The 18,021-nt window shown below is 41.4% G+C and overlaps 1 protein-coding gene across 1 annotated transcript in view; it reads right to left on the bottom strand.

The window, feature by feature from the left end:
* The window catches only part of pdlim4 (PDZ and LIM domain 4), a 41,416-nt gene extending 28,555 nt beyond the window's left edge, over positions 1–12,861 (bottom strand). Inside the window, exons 1-2 of the mRNA XM_061702763.1 lie at positions 12,531–12,861; positions 1,538–1,689 (exon numbers count right to left, since the gene is read on the bottom strand). Of these exons, the coding sequence (XP_061558747.1) occupies positions 1,538–1,689; positions 12,531–12,623 (245 nt within the window). The 5' untranslated portion in view covers positions 12,624–12,861. The remainder of the gene's footprint in view (positions 1–1,537; positions 1,690–12,530) is intronic.
* Between the last annotated feature and the right edge of the window lie 5,160 nt (positions 12,862–18,021).

Below are 18,021 nucleotides of genomic sequence, written 5' to 3'. Positions count from 1 at the left end.
GACCATCCGATGTCCAAATTTACATTTTTTACAAGTTTTCCCATCTCCAGCTATTTTTTTTTCCAATTGATTAATCACTCCTACAATCACTGATCATTATCATTGAAGAACTGTCATTTCGTGGTTTACCGAGATCCCCACCCCTCAAAGAGACCCGCGAAGCAACGCCAATGACTACTCCTGAAAGACGTCGATTCCCAATTGAAATTTCATATTTCCTTCTCGCGTAAACCTTTAGCAGTCAAATAAGTAAAATCGCAACTTAATGGTATAAGCTTGTCATCCCTAATGCACCATTTTCTTTTATTACGCTGAATCACACGTTCTCTGTGCGGTATGAAAACACTTTTTGAAGTATAAGCAGAAAACAAAAAGCCACACTTTGGCAGCGTTATCTTAAGTGCAGGAAAAGCTGCTGCAGCTGCACAGAAGCTGCACCTTTGTCGTGACCGAGCATTGCTTCCCACTTCCCAAAATAACATTCCGACGTGGACAAACCACCAACCACTTCATGCTCAGCTGCTTGGACGGAAGAGGGTGTTGGAGGCATTTGAGCAAAGTCGAGTACAATGGGAAGAAAAATTCCTGATTTAGGGTTTTGACTTTCCACAGTCAACTTCCAACCTGAGAGAGAGCTAGAGTGTGTGAGAGAGAGAGAGAGAGAGAGAGAGAGAGAGAGAGAGAGAGAGAGAGAGAGTCCTTGTTGTCTGCCAGCTGGCAGTTTTAACTTGTAACGAGTCATAAACTACAGTTTTTCTTCAAGTTGCAACTTTTCCCTGCCTCTCCGGTGTTTAACTCTTTCAGATTAAACACGCAACACGTACATAAAGGGAACCCCTGCTGTTCGCAATTCGTCATTTATACAGGCTGTCAAAGTACTCATACTCTGTACTGAAGTAGAAGTTACAAGATACCGTGGTACCTTGACTTAACAATTACTGTAAGCTCGGTCCTTTGTGTTTCGAGCCACAATTTGAGGGAGATTCAGAATAGCCACTGCTCGAGTGAAGCGGAACAATAATTGCATAATTAAAGTACTGTAATGCCCTTGCATGTGGGCAAGGAGAACCACGTTCGCTGGAGCACTTTCAGCCGTTTATCGAAAGGGCTAAACGGTCAAATAAAAAATGAGAAGACTCGCAAGGAGCTGCTGTGGGTCACAACTCACACCCAATTGCTCACGTGCAGACTATCCTCCACTTGTCACTCCATAGGCCACACCCCTTAAAGGCACACATCCAACATCCAAAGGCTAATAGGAAATTAGTAATTGGTATTCTTTTGGGTTGCAACATACACGCCAACATCCTTGCATTTTTTTTCAAACTCAAATCATCTGTGAGACATTTATTTTACCTTTACTGTTGTAAGATGAGTTTGAAATAAAGTTTTAGGATCATATTCTGGGGTATATTTCTGGTATAAATCTTTAACATAGGCAGTTAGACACATTTTTAGGGGGAGGTGTTCATTTGTCGCTATGCTCATCAGGGTTTGGTAGCGAGAGTTCACCGTGTTAAAGAGCGCCCGCAATTACCTGCTAATGACGAGCGACAGCTGCTGAGTGCAGTTTTTGATCCGGTTCTGGGCCTCCATGTGGGTCATGTGCTCAGTGACGTCACCGTTGATGGCCAGGATGGTGTCGCCCGGGCACAGGTCTCCCTGGGCCGCCTTGCTGCCGGCCGTCACCTGGAGACAACGATCAGGTTAAATAAGTTGCGTTTGCGAGGACAAGCTCAACTAACGACTAAATGTTGCGTTAAGGGAGGTACAGTAACACCCTGTACATTCGGCTCACTCACTATCCAAAATATAATGTTTGTAAACAATAGGTACCAGCTCCAGGTGGCAGAAAAGTGATTGAATAATGCTGACCTGAACTCAAACAATGACAAAAACCGGCATCTGGGAATGAGACCAGATATGCCCCAAAAAGGTTTAAAAAATTTTTTTTTAAGATTTCCTTCAACAAACAAACAACAAAAAAATAAATAAAAAAAAAAAAAAAAAAAAAAATTTCCATTGGAACCTGTGGGTGAGGAAGAAATGGATGCCATTAATATTTGTAGAGAGAAGATCGCAAGACTGACTAGTGACGTAGCAGCTACTTGTAAAAGGACAGACATGGAACAAAACCTCAAAGGCAATTTCTCAAAGGTATGTCTAAAATGTTTGGTTTGATTGTCTTTGAGTAATTTAGCAAAACATAATGTCCAGCCGGCAAGTAGACGACAGCACGCAATCCAATTCAGCGTCAAAAGACCAAGTCGGTTCCATTAATCTGAGCAACAGAAAAGTCCTCATGGATCATGTTAACTATGCTTGAATTTCCACATCTATTTTTTTAATCAACTTATCTGTTGAAATGTAACTTGCAGTCGATGTTCCGTTTGCCTTAATAAGCAGTTTACCTCATGTAATATCTTTTCGACTGACACTACGGCAGTACAGAAGAAGACTAAAAGCATCATTCAAGCCATTTCCCCCATTATCTCAATGACTCCGCATTGGTCAAATAACATGCAAGGTTTGTTTACTCGACGTGCTATCAGAGAAAGCTAAGGCTTTTGCCACATGGAAGAACATGTGTCCTATACCCCGCTTTAGGCACCGCATAGTAAGCGGCAAAACGTTTTCCCCCAGGTAATACGTGAATCAATTTGGACTAGTTTCCTGCAAGTTTCGCCTCCCTGTGATCCGTCATGCCTTTGCGATGGTGAGCGCGAACATCCGATGCCAATCAAGGGAGGCCAAGGGGTGAGGTGGGACACACTGAACCATATGTGATATAAATGTTCTCAATTTTGAAGGAGTGGGGGTACCCTTGGGGTACTATTGGGATGGGCATTTTAAAGGAATGTCTTGTTGAATGGATTAAGAGCATATGAAAGTGATTAACGTTACCAGCTTGGGCAACCTCACTCCATCCCCCTTCCACCAGTCTGTGATGCGGTTACAACAAACTCAAAGTGGTTAACCAGTGTTTACTCTAGCCCTGGTTTCCCTTTCGACAGCAGCCGTTTAGGCGGCGAGCTAATTCTACTGCCTTTGATGGTTGCTGAAAAGTTGTGAAATTCATTATGCTTCCTTTGTGTCAAGATTGAGCAATGACACAACCCAACCTCGACACTCTTGTTGGATAAATTCCCACCCCAGAACAATCAAAAGTCGATCAATTGATTAATGACGCAGCACCATAGTCTGGCCTTGTGATTAATCTGTTCGAATCTTGAACATGACTACCTAAACAGAGAACCTTAGCAAGTATATTACTGTGAGCTTTTTCAGAGAGATTTGGCCCCACGACTGAGTCATCTCTGTTCGGAAATTAGACGCCGTTGAGACGCATCCGATTCAAACACTTTCCAACACAAAATTACTACCCACGTCCCCAAATTGTGCCCGGAGTCGAGGAATTGGTATGATGTTGCAGTTAACAAGCGCCCTGTTTGTCAAGTACTGAACATTCTTCTTCCTCTCATCTGTGTGTTGTCGCCCAGGCATGAAATTGTGAAATTAAGTAATGTTAGTAATCTAATCCAAAGGAAATCCAGTAAAAGGTTAGAAGATTATTGGGTTAGTGTAGCCATGTAAGACAACTTTTTCCTGGCTCGCTGCCTTACGTTTAAGATACCAACGTGGCACGGGCTTCTGAAGTCATCCCATGAATTTGCCGGCTTGCGAAGTAGTATCAGAAGTGGAATGCCGCCAGTGTGCAATGTAAAGGGAGGGTGACGATTAACACCCCGTGACGCACTGCAGCATGTCTACGGTACTGATACCAGGGTTGAAGTCGATTTGACCTCTGCCCCCCATTTTGTGTCAATCCCTTTCACTCTGCCCAGTTCCGCTTCTGATACTACCTCAGAATCTGTAAAATTTGTGGCTCAACCTCAGCCCCCCACATTCCGTATGAGTACCTTCCTTAACTTTTGTGGGTTGACTTCAACCTTCCATTCCAGAACAGCACCTTCCACACAGCCTCAGTTAAACCTCTGGTACCAACTCCGAAACCAGAAGATTTGTGGGTTGACTCCAGCCCCCCACTCCATATCAGTACCTTTCACACACCTCATACTGTATACACGAGGACAACGCATGTAGTCAGATTTAACGTCTCCATCACAGTTTGACTAAACTATGTGTAAATTTGTGTAAATTGGTCCCGAACCCAACATGATGGGTTACAATTTGGTCCCTGCCGCGACCCCCTTACGCGCCGAGCCATTAAGTGTTTTAAGAACGAAAGAGCTGAAGTTCATGCTCCATGAAGTGCTAATAGCTGAGTCGTGTGGTTCAGATGTGGAATTCCTAATTTACGGCCTCTGACTGCACCGCACGTCCCACTGGTCCCTCCCTCTAACCCCCCGCCCCCCACCCCCAGCCATTTCACCCGTGCTTCAGTTCCAGTAAACTGAGAGGTCATTGTGGGAAGTAAGTGTGTGTAAAAACAAATATGAAACCTCAACACTGCAACACTATGTGCTTTTTGTCCGAGTGAAAGTAGAACCAGCTCAGTCTTGCATGAGTGGACAATAGCCCGACAGGAGGTCACCGTTTACCCACGCCATTTAACCACCTCCAGTCATCGTGTGTATGTGTGTGTAATGTCATTGTGAAGCAGCCAGAGATTTTGTTAGGTAGACATTAGATCGTATTATTGAAGTGTCCCCTGGAAGGACATGACACCTCAATAGGGTTTGGATCAAATCATCAATGTCATTAACTATAGTATCCGCACACCAACATCCATTTTCAATACTGACACCCAGCTGCATAGAAAGTATGTTGTATTTCCCAATATATTGATTAACACATACAGTCACTGGAATATATTTTTTAAATCTTTTTTTTTTCCCCCCAATTGTATCGCAATTCCTGCCCCTAGTATTGCCATTATCATGGCTTACACTGAGTGCCCAACGGTCTTGTTTATTACATCATTCAATCAAGAATCTCTGAAAGGATAGTCAAAGTTTGAGGTCATGCTCTGCCAAAATTAGATGGCACAGGCAAAAAGCCTCTCAATTTAGCGTTGTCCATCTGTTTAGGATATCGGTCTACGATTGGAGCTCATTTGTATGAATTCCCTAGTTGGAATTCGTCAAAGCCTTGGTATTCCCCCCAAAGGGGCTAATTCAAACCAAAATGGACGTCCTTCTGAGCAATTTCGGGCATGGGTCCTTGAGACTTTTTTGTGTTAATTGGTGAAACTGGTGTTGTGGGTTACATTGTTCAAACTTTCCACAGGGTGGCACTTCACTAGTTTTCTGGGATCATGTACGGGACCCCTAAAATTTTTACATTTTCACTAGGATACACGAGCTTGAAAAACTTTTGTGAGTTTTTAGGCATATTGAAGACCCCCCAAAAGGCAATCCATTCCACAGAAATTTCAAGAGTGCTGTTTTACAAGCAGCCACAGGGGGAGGCGTTGGCCACTAATTGCTAACAGGGATGGAAAGTGATGCATATCTATTCATACACCTCTAATTAGCAATATGGGCTCAAAATCCTACATCACCACCATGACATCATTCACAGGGCAAAGTATCGAGTAGGTCTAATCTTTGCTGTAAAATGACAGATTGTCCAGGGGCCGAGGTCCGATCTGGAGCTCATGTTTGTTGACATCATGTTGCTACAAACAAACTTTGCGCGATTATGTGTCTCCGTTATAATTTGAGGCACCCGACTGTCTCTAAATTGACACTTTACGTCGTCCTTATTAAAGCTTCTCTTAATGTTGAGACCCACGTCCCTTCTCCCTTTTTCTTGTCTTGTGAATTTCTTCTCCTTAACCTCCTCTTTGGGCCTTATATTACATCCTATATATTTGTGATGCATGAGAGCGTCACACCAGAAGTCTGCCCTGGAGTTCACCGATCAAAGTGATAATCTTCCATGAGCATAAGCGTGACGGGAAAACACAAAGCCAACCAAAATCCACGAGGATTGGAAATGACGTGTGAGAATTTGATTATACAGTGAACACATTGAATTGTGTGGGGTTTATGGTGGTTCCCCTTTTTTTTTTACCTACAAAACTTTTGACTGTCGCATTTAAAACTACAGGAGGCTATAAAACGACCGTAAATCCCCCCCCCCCCCAAAGTTGCACAGGTTCAAATAAAATTACCATCAATCACCCATAAATTGTGTCAATTAAAATAAGGCGATAGTAAAAGCTGACAAAATGATGGAAGTTCAAATATGACTATAGAAAATCTCGACCAAACGTTTTGCTGGCTAACACAGGACTACTGTAAATGCCCCAAAAGTTGCCCAAGGTGAAATAAGAAAATCTGTAAACTGTAAATCTCTAACAAGTTACACAGGTTGAATTAAGGCTATAACTTTAAACTCCCAAATGTTGTGCATGTTAAATAAAGACTACCTTAAATCCCCTGAAGTTGCACTAGTTAAAATAAGATGAGATCAGTCTATAAATCCAACAGTAGTTCCACAGGGTAAAATCAGACTAATAAATTGCTCATTCAATCATTGATTTGCTAAACCACCACCGTCCTTACATTGTTCTCCAGGAAACACTTTCTCTTAGCTCGTAGAGGAGACATGCAGGTCGTGGCAGTCTATGATCGTAACCCAGAAAAACAAAACAAAAATGCCAAGCCTCCAAAAGCTGAGTATTAAACGGCTGTGTCAGCGAAATATCCAGAGTGGCTTCGGGTCATACTGTATGTCCTTTTCTCTGGAATGAGGTAGACAAGAGTTCAAAGGTAGAAGGACATGGGGTTCATGACATGTTGTTGCGGTTTCTTTTATCATCATTGTAAAATCACGACATAACTTTAAGTAGAGGAACACTCGAAGAAACTGCATTGAGGGCCCTTGCAGCCCTTTTTTTTGGTGGCGAATCCTTGAAAACGATGGCCAAACACACCGACATTAGTCGTCGTAAGTAGAAAAAAAAATTGCATCTTGCAGGATTTCCAGTTCAATTTCGAACATGGATTCTTGAGAATTTTTGGGATGTCTTGTTATGTATGCAATTTAGTCTCAATTGGTGAAACGGGTGTCCTTCCATCTGACTAGTTTGATTTTAAAGGGGACGCATTTTGCCAAACCAACTTTTTCTAGCATTTGGGATGCAATATTGTCTCTACGGTGCCTCAGTAAACATGTGAAATATGAATGAAAATCATCCACACATTCCTGAGTTTCACACATTTTTCTGCCAAGAGGACTGAAATCAGGTCATTTGAATTTCTCGAGTTTATCTACGTCACTAGCGAAGATCTCTGCCTTCCCTTTCCGCTCCGGAACCAGCGCTGTTAACATAAACGTGTGCTCTCACAAGTGGGTCTTCTACACGGAGGCAACCACGGGGCGGTCTTAGACAAATATGGACAAAGCGGATACAAAATTAGGTCAACCAGAAGTAACTGTCAGAGGGGCCTTTTCTGGACACTCAAAATAGACAAAATATGGGACCTTTTAAAAAAAAGAAATTAAAAAAAACATTTTTTTTAAAATTAGAAAAAAAAAAAAAAAAAAAAATCAGGATTTCCTGGATCTGGTGGCTCACTACACTAAAAAATTAAACACTGCGTAACTTAAAAAAAACTGAAGCTATCCATTACATGTAATATTTTAGCTTTGATTATTATTTTTTTCCTCTGACGACTGCCCACCGATAAGGGGGGTGGCCAGCGGGGTGCCCGCCCTTAAGTCCATAATGTCCCTGTAGGTTAAAAAACGACTACTGTAAATCCCCTAAAGTTACACAGGATAAAATAATAACCCCGCAAATCCCACAATAGTTGCACAGGTTAAGATATGACAACTGTAAATCCCCAAAAGGTTGCACAGGTTAAAATAAATCAACCGTAAATCCCCCAAAAGTTGCATAGTTGTCCCATGAATTTGCCGGCTTCCGAGGCAGTATCAGAAGTGGAATGCCGCCAGTGTACAATGTAAAGGGAAGGTGGCAATCAACACCCCGCGACGCGCTGCCCCATGTTAATTTAATAAGACTATCGTAAATCCCCTAAAGGTTTCACTCGTTGAAAATAAGACTACCATCAATCCTCCAAAAATTGCGCGCAGGGTAAATGAAGACTACCAATGCGCATTACACACACATTTTGTGGAGTTTGGAATTTGGACTGTAGTTTTTATGCAAAATATTTCTAGCTAAATGAAAAGTGTTTGAAACATGAGTTGTCTTCTCGACTTTAGTTCTTGATAGGAGGTAATAACGCTCAGTTGGGGTTGATAGACTTGAAATTTGACGTCATTATTTGTGGCTGGTGTGTTTGTGCGAGTGCGTCCCAGCAGCAGACTGCTGCCGTATTTAACACGTCTTCTCAAAATGCCTCGGCTGTCACATCAGTGACAAAATCTGATGTTTCTCGGACGCCTCTCGTTTGCGGCTGTCTCGCTTTGGAATCTCACACACAAGGCTAACAGGCTTATCCCGGCATATTAGCACCTTCTGCTATGAACCGGCTGCCCCCATCTCGACCAGCTTTCTGGTAAACGCTCTTAAAAGTTTAAAAGACGTTACTTCATGGAAGGCACGTCTGTTAAGGATTGAAATAAGCTTACGGAGAAGTGTTGCATTAGTGCCGGAAACCATGGCGGGGCAGTGTTAAGGGATTTGAAACATTTCCTGAAATAGCGGCATCACAACACAACGATTACGCGATAATCTATATATTGGGGGAAAACCTCTACGATATGTTATAATATTAATCCCGATGTGGACGTATGGAAATAAAGGGACAATGACACAGTTTAGGATGCACGTATCTATTTTCGTATGTACTAAGAGCGTAAATGAGCCTTTAAATAAGTCGTCTTCTCTGTTGTGGATGTTAACAATTATTTGATGAATAGCCCCTTTCAGAGATGAATATCTGTCTCAAACCCTCTTTGTCAGAACTCTTTTGACGTCTACAGCTGCTAATACTCAAACAAATGTAGCGAAATGGACGCTGCCAAAAGATTTTTAACACAAAATCTACACACATGCACCAGCTGCTCCCTTGTCTCATTTTACAGGACGACATCTTGCTGTTCCACTCAGCCATATTAGTCTCGGAAATGCATTTTTTTTTATTTTATTTTTTTATTGCTGCCTCATAAATTCCATCCATGCCGTGATAATAGGAGCTCTGGTACGTTGACGTTTGTAAACAAACTGTTAAGTACCAGAGGTGGGAGTAAGGCACACGTTTCAAGCAAGTTTCAAGTTTCTGTGGTAAAAATAAAGCAAGTCAGGTGTAGTCCCCACTAAAATTCAAGCGAATCGACTCACGTTATTACATAGATTAAGTCAAGTCATACAATCTTGCTCAGTCACGCATATTTTTGCACTTCGCATCTGCACTTGTGCTCGTTAATGTTCTTACATATTCCCAATACATAGTTTTCCTCCATCCATTCATTGATTAGGGCATTCCCAGGTCAGACAGTCTCTCCAGCGTGTCCTGGATCATCCCCAATCTTAATTTGACCTTCTCTAAACGTTTGAATGCCCAACTGTTCAATGTTCCAGTACTTTTTGCACAACTTTCTAACAAGGATCTAAACTGCACAATTCACCACGTGTTTTTTTTTTTTCCCTTCTAATTTGCAAGAATGACCTATTCAATGCCTTTCTGTGACTCTTCCAGTCCCTCTGTTCCAACCTGCTAATGACACTCTTTAGCTCAGTGGCCACTTCCCGTTTGAAGCCTCGCACTGTTGATGAGTTTTGGTCACACATTGTCAAATTGTAAACAACATGATGAAGAGGACTGCTTAAATGACAATTATATTCAATGGATTATGGATATTATTATGAATAACGAACAATGGAATATTCAATGGATTGGAAATCCACCAGGGTTTCCCTGCACAGGTTAAATTCACTGTTCCATGTTTATCTATAAAACACTCATTGGCAAGCCCCCACCCTATCTTCGCTTTCTGCTCACCATGCATACCACCACCCGCACTCTCCATTCCATCACTTTTATTAACCCGTTTGTTCCCAAAGTTTCAATTGATCTTCTTTTCAATTTTCTGACCGCATACGACAGGAGTACTCATGAGCAAATGATAAAACTCACCACCATCAACCCAAAATCATTCTTTTAAAAATTAGTGAGGGATACTGTACATGATCGCTGCACCTGTTTTTCCACCGTGCTATGGATGGAATGGAATGTATAATGTACCTATATTCCACTGTCCAGTTTGTTGTCAATGTATTTGGATTTTTCTTTTATTTTGCTTTGTTTTACTCTGCGGTCTTCTGCCAGGTCTCCCTTGCAAACGAAAATTCTTATTGAACCAGGAAATGCATTGGTCCATATATGGATCAAAGCTTGAGAGTATGACGTAGTGTCATCAGCTGGTTGCAACAGAGACACAGAGAGACCGGAAGAGCCACAGAAAGGTATAGAGGTGGACGTCCTTGGAATGTATTTATTGGTCGATTCATGGACTGAATTCAAAGTTTAGAGAAGGTCAAAGTAGGTTCACTTGTAAAGCCCAAAATCGCAAACTTTTTGGTGAGGAGTGGAGAGGACAAGTTAGGAAGGCGAAATCAGGACTCTTTGCATTTGAGCTCCAATTACGCGTCTAGCGTCCGAGCGTGATTCCACTCCCCTCGGGAGTGGGGGCACCATAAATCTCCAAAATGTCAGGGCCCTGTAGTTACAAGGCTTTGGTTTTAAGGGGAGGGGGGCTGGAGTGCAACACCTGGAATCCTTCAGCGGCACAAATAAGCACTGATGAAAAACAAATGTCAGCGCTCCCTCCACCCTCCCCATCCCCTTAACTCCATTTTTGCCTTTTCGACAAGCCCCGCAGCGAGCGGCAGCGCCATGTGTTTACCCTGGCCGGGATGAAGCAAGTGGCTACTGGCGGAACCGCTGCCAAGCACGCTGACGGCTGACCCATATTCCGAGGGGGTTCCAGAGAGTTCGTGGAGGTTCCGCACCACAATGAATGCATTAGATTAGGTTCATATAATTGCTTAGATGCCAGCTAAAGATAATAATACCAATGAAAGAAAATATCCTATACTTCCATGACAGTATGTCAAAGCAATTCCAAGAAAATCCCCAAGTGGTTTTGAGATGAGAGCCAGCTAATGGGATTATTATTTGGACCTTCTCGCTATTTTGTCTTAGATCTTTTGATGAGCTAGCGTGGGGAAAATGTGTTTTTTGAATTTCTCAAATCAAACATCACAGCATATCATAGCCATTTCCAAATGAGCGCGATCAAAGGTGTCCTGATCTTGTGATGATGCCGCGGTATCGTTGTTATTTTGTCTTCGGTCTATTTATGTATGAGCACAACATTTTTTCCAGAACCATTAAGATTACAAAAAATAATAAAATGATTACTAATTAAAATTTTAATTCCACAAAAAAACAAATGTACATATAAAATAATTACTAATCAACCCCAAATTATTTTAAAAAACATTACATATAATTGATTAAAAATGTAAAATGTTAATTCAGCGCAAAGAATCAAACAAAATAATGTTGAAAAATAACACTCAAGAATAAATATAAAATTACTTTTCAAAAAAAATCTGAAAATAAAAATATGTAAAATAAACAAATTAAAACTAAACAAAAAATAAATATTCATTACAAATGAAATGAAACTAAAATTAAAATAACACAGAACAAATTCAATGAAAGTAAAATAATAGATAATAAATAAGCCTAACCCTAATGAATTATAATAATGAAAAAGATTTTAAAATACTAAAAATTTTGAACAAACAAAAAATAAAATGTCTCATTAAAAATGAAATTTATACGATTTATGCTGATTAAACATTAAACCATAAAATAAAATAATTATTAATTACAAACTAATCAAAACTATAAAAATAAAAAATAAATAAATACTACTAAAAATACAATACACACAGTAACAACTCATTAAACTTTTAATTAACCCAAAAATCAAAATGCATAAAATAGTGACTTTGGAAAATGTTAATCCAACAAAGAATAAAATATATAAAATAATTACTCAGTAAAAATGTAATCAAACCAAATTTAAATATATAAAAATGACTAATTAAAAATGTAATTAAACAAAAATATCCAAATGTATGATAATCATGCCTTTTGATTTTTTTAATAGCCCTAATGTTTAATGAGATGCCAATAGGTAATATTACACAAAAATATAAAATATTTGTGTAATAATTAAAATTAAATCAAGCAACTAACAACAAATAAATTACTAATTAAAAACGACATAATTTGATTACCAATAATCATCCCTTTAGAATATATTTTTCCATCTTAAATCATTCCAAATAAAAGTTAACATGATGGATAACGAATTGCGTCACTGATAGCTACTGGAAAGAAAACCTGCACGCCATCTGGCAGCTGTCACGCGACCCATTAAGTACTTTAAATACGATTAATTAACGACTAATTAGGGTCAAATGTCTGCCTTATATTTCGTTGTCAACTTTAGAGCGACTTCCTGGCAAACAAACGAGAGGCTACGAATGCTTCGCGAGGCGTGAAACGTACCCTGGAGATCGTCAGCGGCGTGCTGAAGTCGCGTCCCCCGACCAGGCGAAAGCCCCACGGGGAGGGTCCCTTGAGAGTCACGCTGTAGGGCATGCCGGTGCCGGTGCCGGTGGGCCTGGAGACCGCGACCACACAAAATATCCACGCAGGGAGGAAGGTAGAAAGTCCCGCTCTGGTCTGCTGCTAGGCGACGCGCTCCCGCCTGACAAAAACTCTCCCGAGGTCTTGAATCAAGTTTAAATAACGAGAGCCGCCTGTGACGCCTTTTGACGGGGGCCGAGCAGCCCGCCCTCGACCGGGAAGGGAGGCTCCCGCACGGGGGAGGGAAGCTCCAACACTCCCGGTACTCGCGTCATGCAACAAGTCCATCCTCCATATCATGTGCTCCCGTGTTATTGTTCCATTCATTATAAAATGTATAATAATCATCATCATCATCATAATAATGATGATTATTAAAGATAAAGTGGCGCCGTGACATACAAGCCGATTGCAAATCATCTTTCTCCATTCAAATGAATGGAAATCGCATTCATTCATAGCCCCCCCCCCCCCCTCCCAAAAAATAAAAAATAAAAAAAAATTGTAATGTGATATATAACAATAAACATATAGTAATAATATAATTAATGAGATGAAATAGTAATTAAAAGTTTTTGCATCATGATTAATGTATTGACTTGGCCATCAGGTGGCAGTATAATACTGTTACGCAGACACGAACGATGAAGACTTTTAACGACTTTGACTTGCCACCTGCCGTATTTGTTGTTTTTCCACAAAGGTTCAAGAATATATGCCTGTGATTATTGTTAGATTGTCTGTTTCCATGTGTTGCTGCATCATTTGTGTTAAAATATCTATGCCTTCAAGCGTTATAACACCGCCACATAGATGCGATTTGAAAGCCCATCTATGGTATATCCCGTTATGTGTTAGCATTAAACCTGCAGAATTTCAGGCAAAATTATGTGGTTGTTTTAAAATACGCGTGCAATTCTCTTTGTTTCGTGTTTAGTTTGACAGTGAACGTCAACTGGGAGTGGCATTTAACAGTTTGAAGCCTCTTTTTGGAAGAATTGCTCTCCGTCTGCTAAACTGCTGCTTGTTAGGTGAGTACAGTTCACTGCCACCGCAAGGCGCTCGCATCTCAAATTTTAGCTCACAAGTCAAAGCAAAAAATAAAATAAAATAAAAATCATCCGAATGACAACTCGTATCTAGAAAAACTCCCTCATATCTCAACGCACCAGTTTATTTGAATCTGAAAATCTCAAGCGGTGTTTTAGTCAAGTACGGCGACCTCATTCGAAAACGTAGGCCATGTACCTAATGTAGTGGCCGGTAAGTGTGTATTATTTTACATTCGTCACTTTTTGGATTCTCTCATCGTTCGTGTCGGGTTATGAGTGAGTCACTGAGTTTCTTACTTTGCGGAGGGATGATCTCAGACATTCCGCGGCGTCTGTTTCTGACAACAGCGAGACCGTCTCAAGTTCTGAGTCAACCTGAGGCCGCTGAAGTACGTGCAAGCGACGCCATCGTGTTGCGTCGTGACCATACGACACGTCATCGTCGTACGGTGTTACGCCACTGAACTTTCACCCCTACAGTCTACTATGAACTTGTTGTTCACAAACAAATTAAAATAGTGATGCCTTGATTTAAGAGTGCCCCAACTTTTTAATCAGGAGCTGCTATCTGATAGAATGTTTTGCTTTGCGAGCCACAAGTTGATGTACAATATAATTTCAGATACGCTGCAACTCTTGAGTTTAATGATGAAATGCTCCAAGACTGAAAATACACTCAATATTTGACTCTTTAGGGATGTTTGCTTTTTTCTTCATTACCACAAACTCCTTCTTACCATACAAAGTACTTCAGTATGGCAAGTGGCAAACAGAGACAACCACTGCTCACTTTTAAGTGTCTTTTTCCCCCCCAAATCAGTTTAAATAAACCAATTCTTTAAATGATTTAACAGTGACGCATGAAACGCAACCGACTCACGACTTGGCAGTCTTCAAACTCCACGTTGACCGTGTAATTTACCATCCCGCCAAATCCACAAAAAGCACACTTTTTGTTTTGCATCACCTCGAGTTTATAGCTGCTTTCTGTCAAGTTCCGTTGACATCTGCAGCACTTTGTTTGCATCTGGTTTGAGCGGTTGGTTGGGTTGACCAGCGATGCACTCCTTACATGTGCTGAAGCAATCAGGGAACGTGGCGCCCTTTCAAAGGGGAGCTTAAGCAGAAAGAGCGCAGCCCCCTAGGTCGTCTTTAGAAAACACCCCCGTGAAGTACTTTAGCCCCCCTCCAAAAAAGAAAAATTACCAGTTTACTGCGAGAATTGTCATGATTAGGGTTGTCGAAGGAGAGGAAGGCAAGGCAAAAACGTGGAGGACCCAAGTGCAGGACTCTCAAAAAATATTTAATTGTCCAAAAAAAAAGTCAAACAAGGAACATGGATAAAGCAAACTAAACAAAGTCCCACAACAGATAACCAAAGTAACAAACACTTGAACAAACCTAAAACGGGAAACAAACTATGACTAGTGAGTAGGACGTGGGACAGACAGACAATGACACACCACAATGACCTGACAAGAACTGAAAGAAACCAGAGAACTAAATACAAACAGATTGACGAGACAACGAGGAACACCTGGACAAGACACGAGAGTCTGGAGGGAGCTGATTGGTCGACACAAGGCAGAAGGTTGACGAGAACAGGTGGACACAACAACCAAATGAGCACACGACAAACGTGGAACACAGGAAAACATGGAACGAAACTAAAGACAACCCAAACCAAAACACAGACCATGACGAGAATGACATCAACTGGGAAGCTAATGGTGCCAATCAGGTAGCGGCTTCAATAGATTTGAAATACTTTCCTGTATTTCTTAAGTTTTAACCCTTCGAAGGTATTCAAAATTCATTTCCACACGAGACGTGATGTCACCATTTTGGAATAACTAGGGAAATTGCCGCCGTTTGGCAAGCATTTAGCAAAATGTGTTTAAGAGGAGCGGAGATTCAATTAAGTTACACAGTGGTTGGATTGTTAAGATCCTCGTGGGGGATTTTATTTTATTTTTTTAATGGTATTATATTTCTGCCATCGGCATTCCTTTTGGTGAAGATACCACCAAGTCAAAAGGTCCTTTGGACTTGATGGAATTTAAGACAGCTCCCGTCCACCTGGGGCCCGGCGTAATGAAGGCATGTTTTTACTCTTGGCACGTGGGGGTTTGGTTTTGCGCCGGAAAACCCAAAGCTCAGCTGACCCATTTTAGGTCCTGACTGCCATTCAATCAAAAGAAAACAAAAAACGCTTTGCGTTTTCACCGACATCCTGATCGTTTTTGCGGTGCGGCTCCACTTTGGACTGGGATGTCAATTCAAGAATCTAAAAACTCTCTGAGTCGTAAACGTTTGCCTTCACCGAAAGATTCAACCGATGACATGACCTGACAGGGGTATGCGGCCCTAAGAGCGCAACACAATCGTCTGGAAGTCATTACGCCAAGGAACGCTGCGTCCCTCGCTCCTTGTAAAGTCAGGTTCTTTGAATGCCTCGCAAGTGTAAAGTTGGCACAGCCAGCATAAGCTGAAGGTGAATCTCTATGCTAAACAAACCAAGGGGAGATAAGCACTTGTTCGTAAAGGTTCAGTTTGAGTGTGTCAGTGTTTGCATTTCTGTAGTCAAGAGTTGGAAAAATGAAAATGACAAAAATGAAACCGTTTACTGATATACCGTGATGAAAGTTCAGATAATCGCATTAGCATTAATACCGTATTCAGTTTGTCAGAGAATCTTGCATGTTACACTCCAGTAATCCTTCAGTAATCACCTCCATATTTAAAGTTCACTTTTCAACAATTTACCTCCTCATGTTTTTTTTGTGCTATTTCTGAAAGGCCCTAAGGTCCGCCCACAACACGTGATGCGGCGGAACCCGACTTGGACCAGACAATTGCAAAAAAAAAAAAAAAAAAATGACAGTTGGCGACCCACACCCGCACATTGAGCGATTTGCCTATGACGATCCCGTATAGGCTTTTGAGGCTGCATATACAGTATATTGTACGTTAGCATTTTTATTAAACCATAAAAGACAGAGTAACAGTCAATGAAGAAGCGAGTTGCTACAGAGCGAGGCCATGGGCGAGGATATATTAAGAGGCTCTGATCGCATTCACTTGAATGTACTGCGCGGTACATACTGTACATTGCTCGCGTACATGCTGGTGACAGATAGCGTTAAAAAAAAACAAAAAAAAACGTTAAACTATCCCATTTGTCTAACTGATAATCCAAATCACATTCGTGGGCTTAGTTGGTCACATGAAAACAACCAATCTCGATGGTAATCAATGCTCTTGGACTGACAGGAATGGTTAACAGCCACTGGGTTTGTTTAGTTTAGTTTTTAGCTTGAATAGGCAAACAAGCCATCGAGAGATAAAAACAAGGGTAACAAAAGCCAGACGAGTAATTTTCCTGGGAGTGCACATTTGTTTGAGTAAATGGAGGTGGAGGGGTTTGGTTTTCATTTTTACGTTTCTGCTGTTGGAACATTCCAACTTTAGACCACAGGACTGGGAAAATGTTGTACTTAAGACTCAAATAAAGGGCAACCGGATATGCAATCTTTCATCCAGTGTTATACAAAAACCGCGCGTGTGCTCCGACCGGTAGCTGTTCATGTTTACGCCGCCCCCGGCGAACGTTAGAGTTACTGCAATCGAGGATTTCGGTGCCTCGCGGGAACGCTTCGGTCCAAAGCGTACGCCCTAAAGTTAGAAACCGCACCCTCTCCTGAATGTCTTCACAAGGAAATATGTATTTGATGTATTCCCGGGACGCTAGTGTGTCGTCATGACAGTTTCACAGACAAGCTGGGCAAAACCCCATTCCACACCTGCCCGTTGAAAAACATGCATGAACAAATATACTGTCTTCGTTGGTGGCAGTGAAAAGTTGGATTCCAGTTGATGAATATAAACGTCCACGGTAGTGAATGAGTTGGGACGCCTGGGAACTGTTTGAAATTGTGAAGAAAAATGCATAATATGTCTCGCGACAACCCAACGACTCGCAAAGATCCAAAGAGCGTGTTTTTAATTCAGATTCTTCCTCATAAACAGACTTAGCTGAGGGCTAAAAGGGGCCGTTCGCGCCTAATCGGCTTGTTGTGGCAAATCTGTCTTTGTGACTCACGCATTTTCAAAACACAAACGAGTGTTTCATCGACTTCAATAGTCAAACCCAGACACTAACTCGAGGAGGGAAATGAACAAGTTTTTGAGTGACTTCTTTCTTGAATTTTACTTCACATCAGTCTGTGTTTTCGGTCTCCATTGTTCCCCTCAAATTGACCGACATCTCACCTCTTTGTCAGCTCTTTGGCAGCCACACGCTTCGCTCGGCCGAGCAGCGAGGGGTTCTAAGGCCGCTCGGTGCCAGATTGACGAAT

The sequence above is a fragment of the Phycodurus eques genome, chromosome 17 (assembly GCF_024500275.1).
Source record: "Phycodurus eques isolate BA_2022a chromosome 17, UOR_Pequ_1.1, whole genome shotgun sequence".
Taxonomy (NCBI): domain Eukaryota; kingdom Metazoa; phylum Chordata; class Actinopteri; order Syngnathiformes; family Syngnathidae; genus Phycodurus; species Phycodurus eques.
This window is presented reverse-complemented; position numbering and strand designations above follow the sequence as displayed.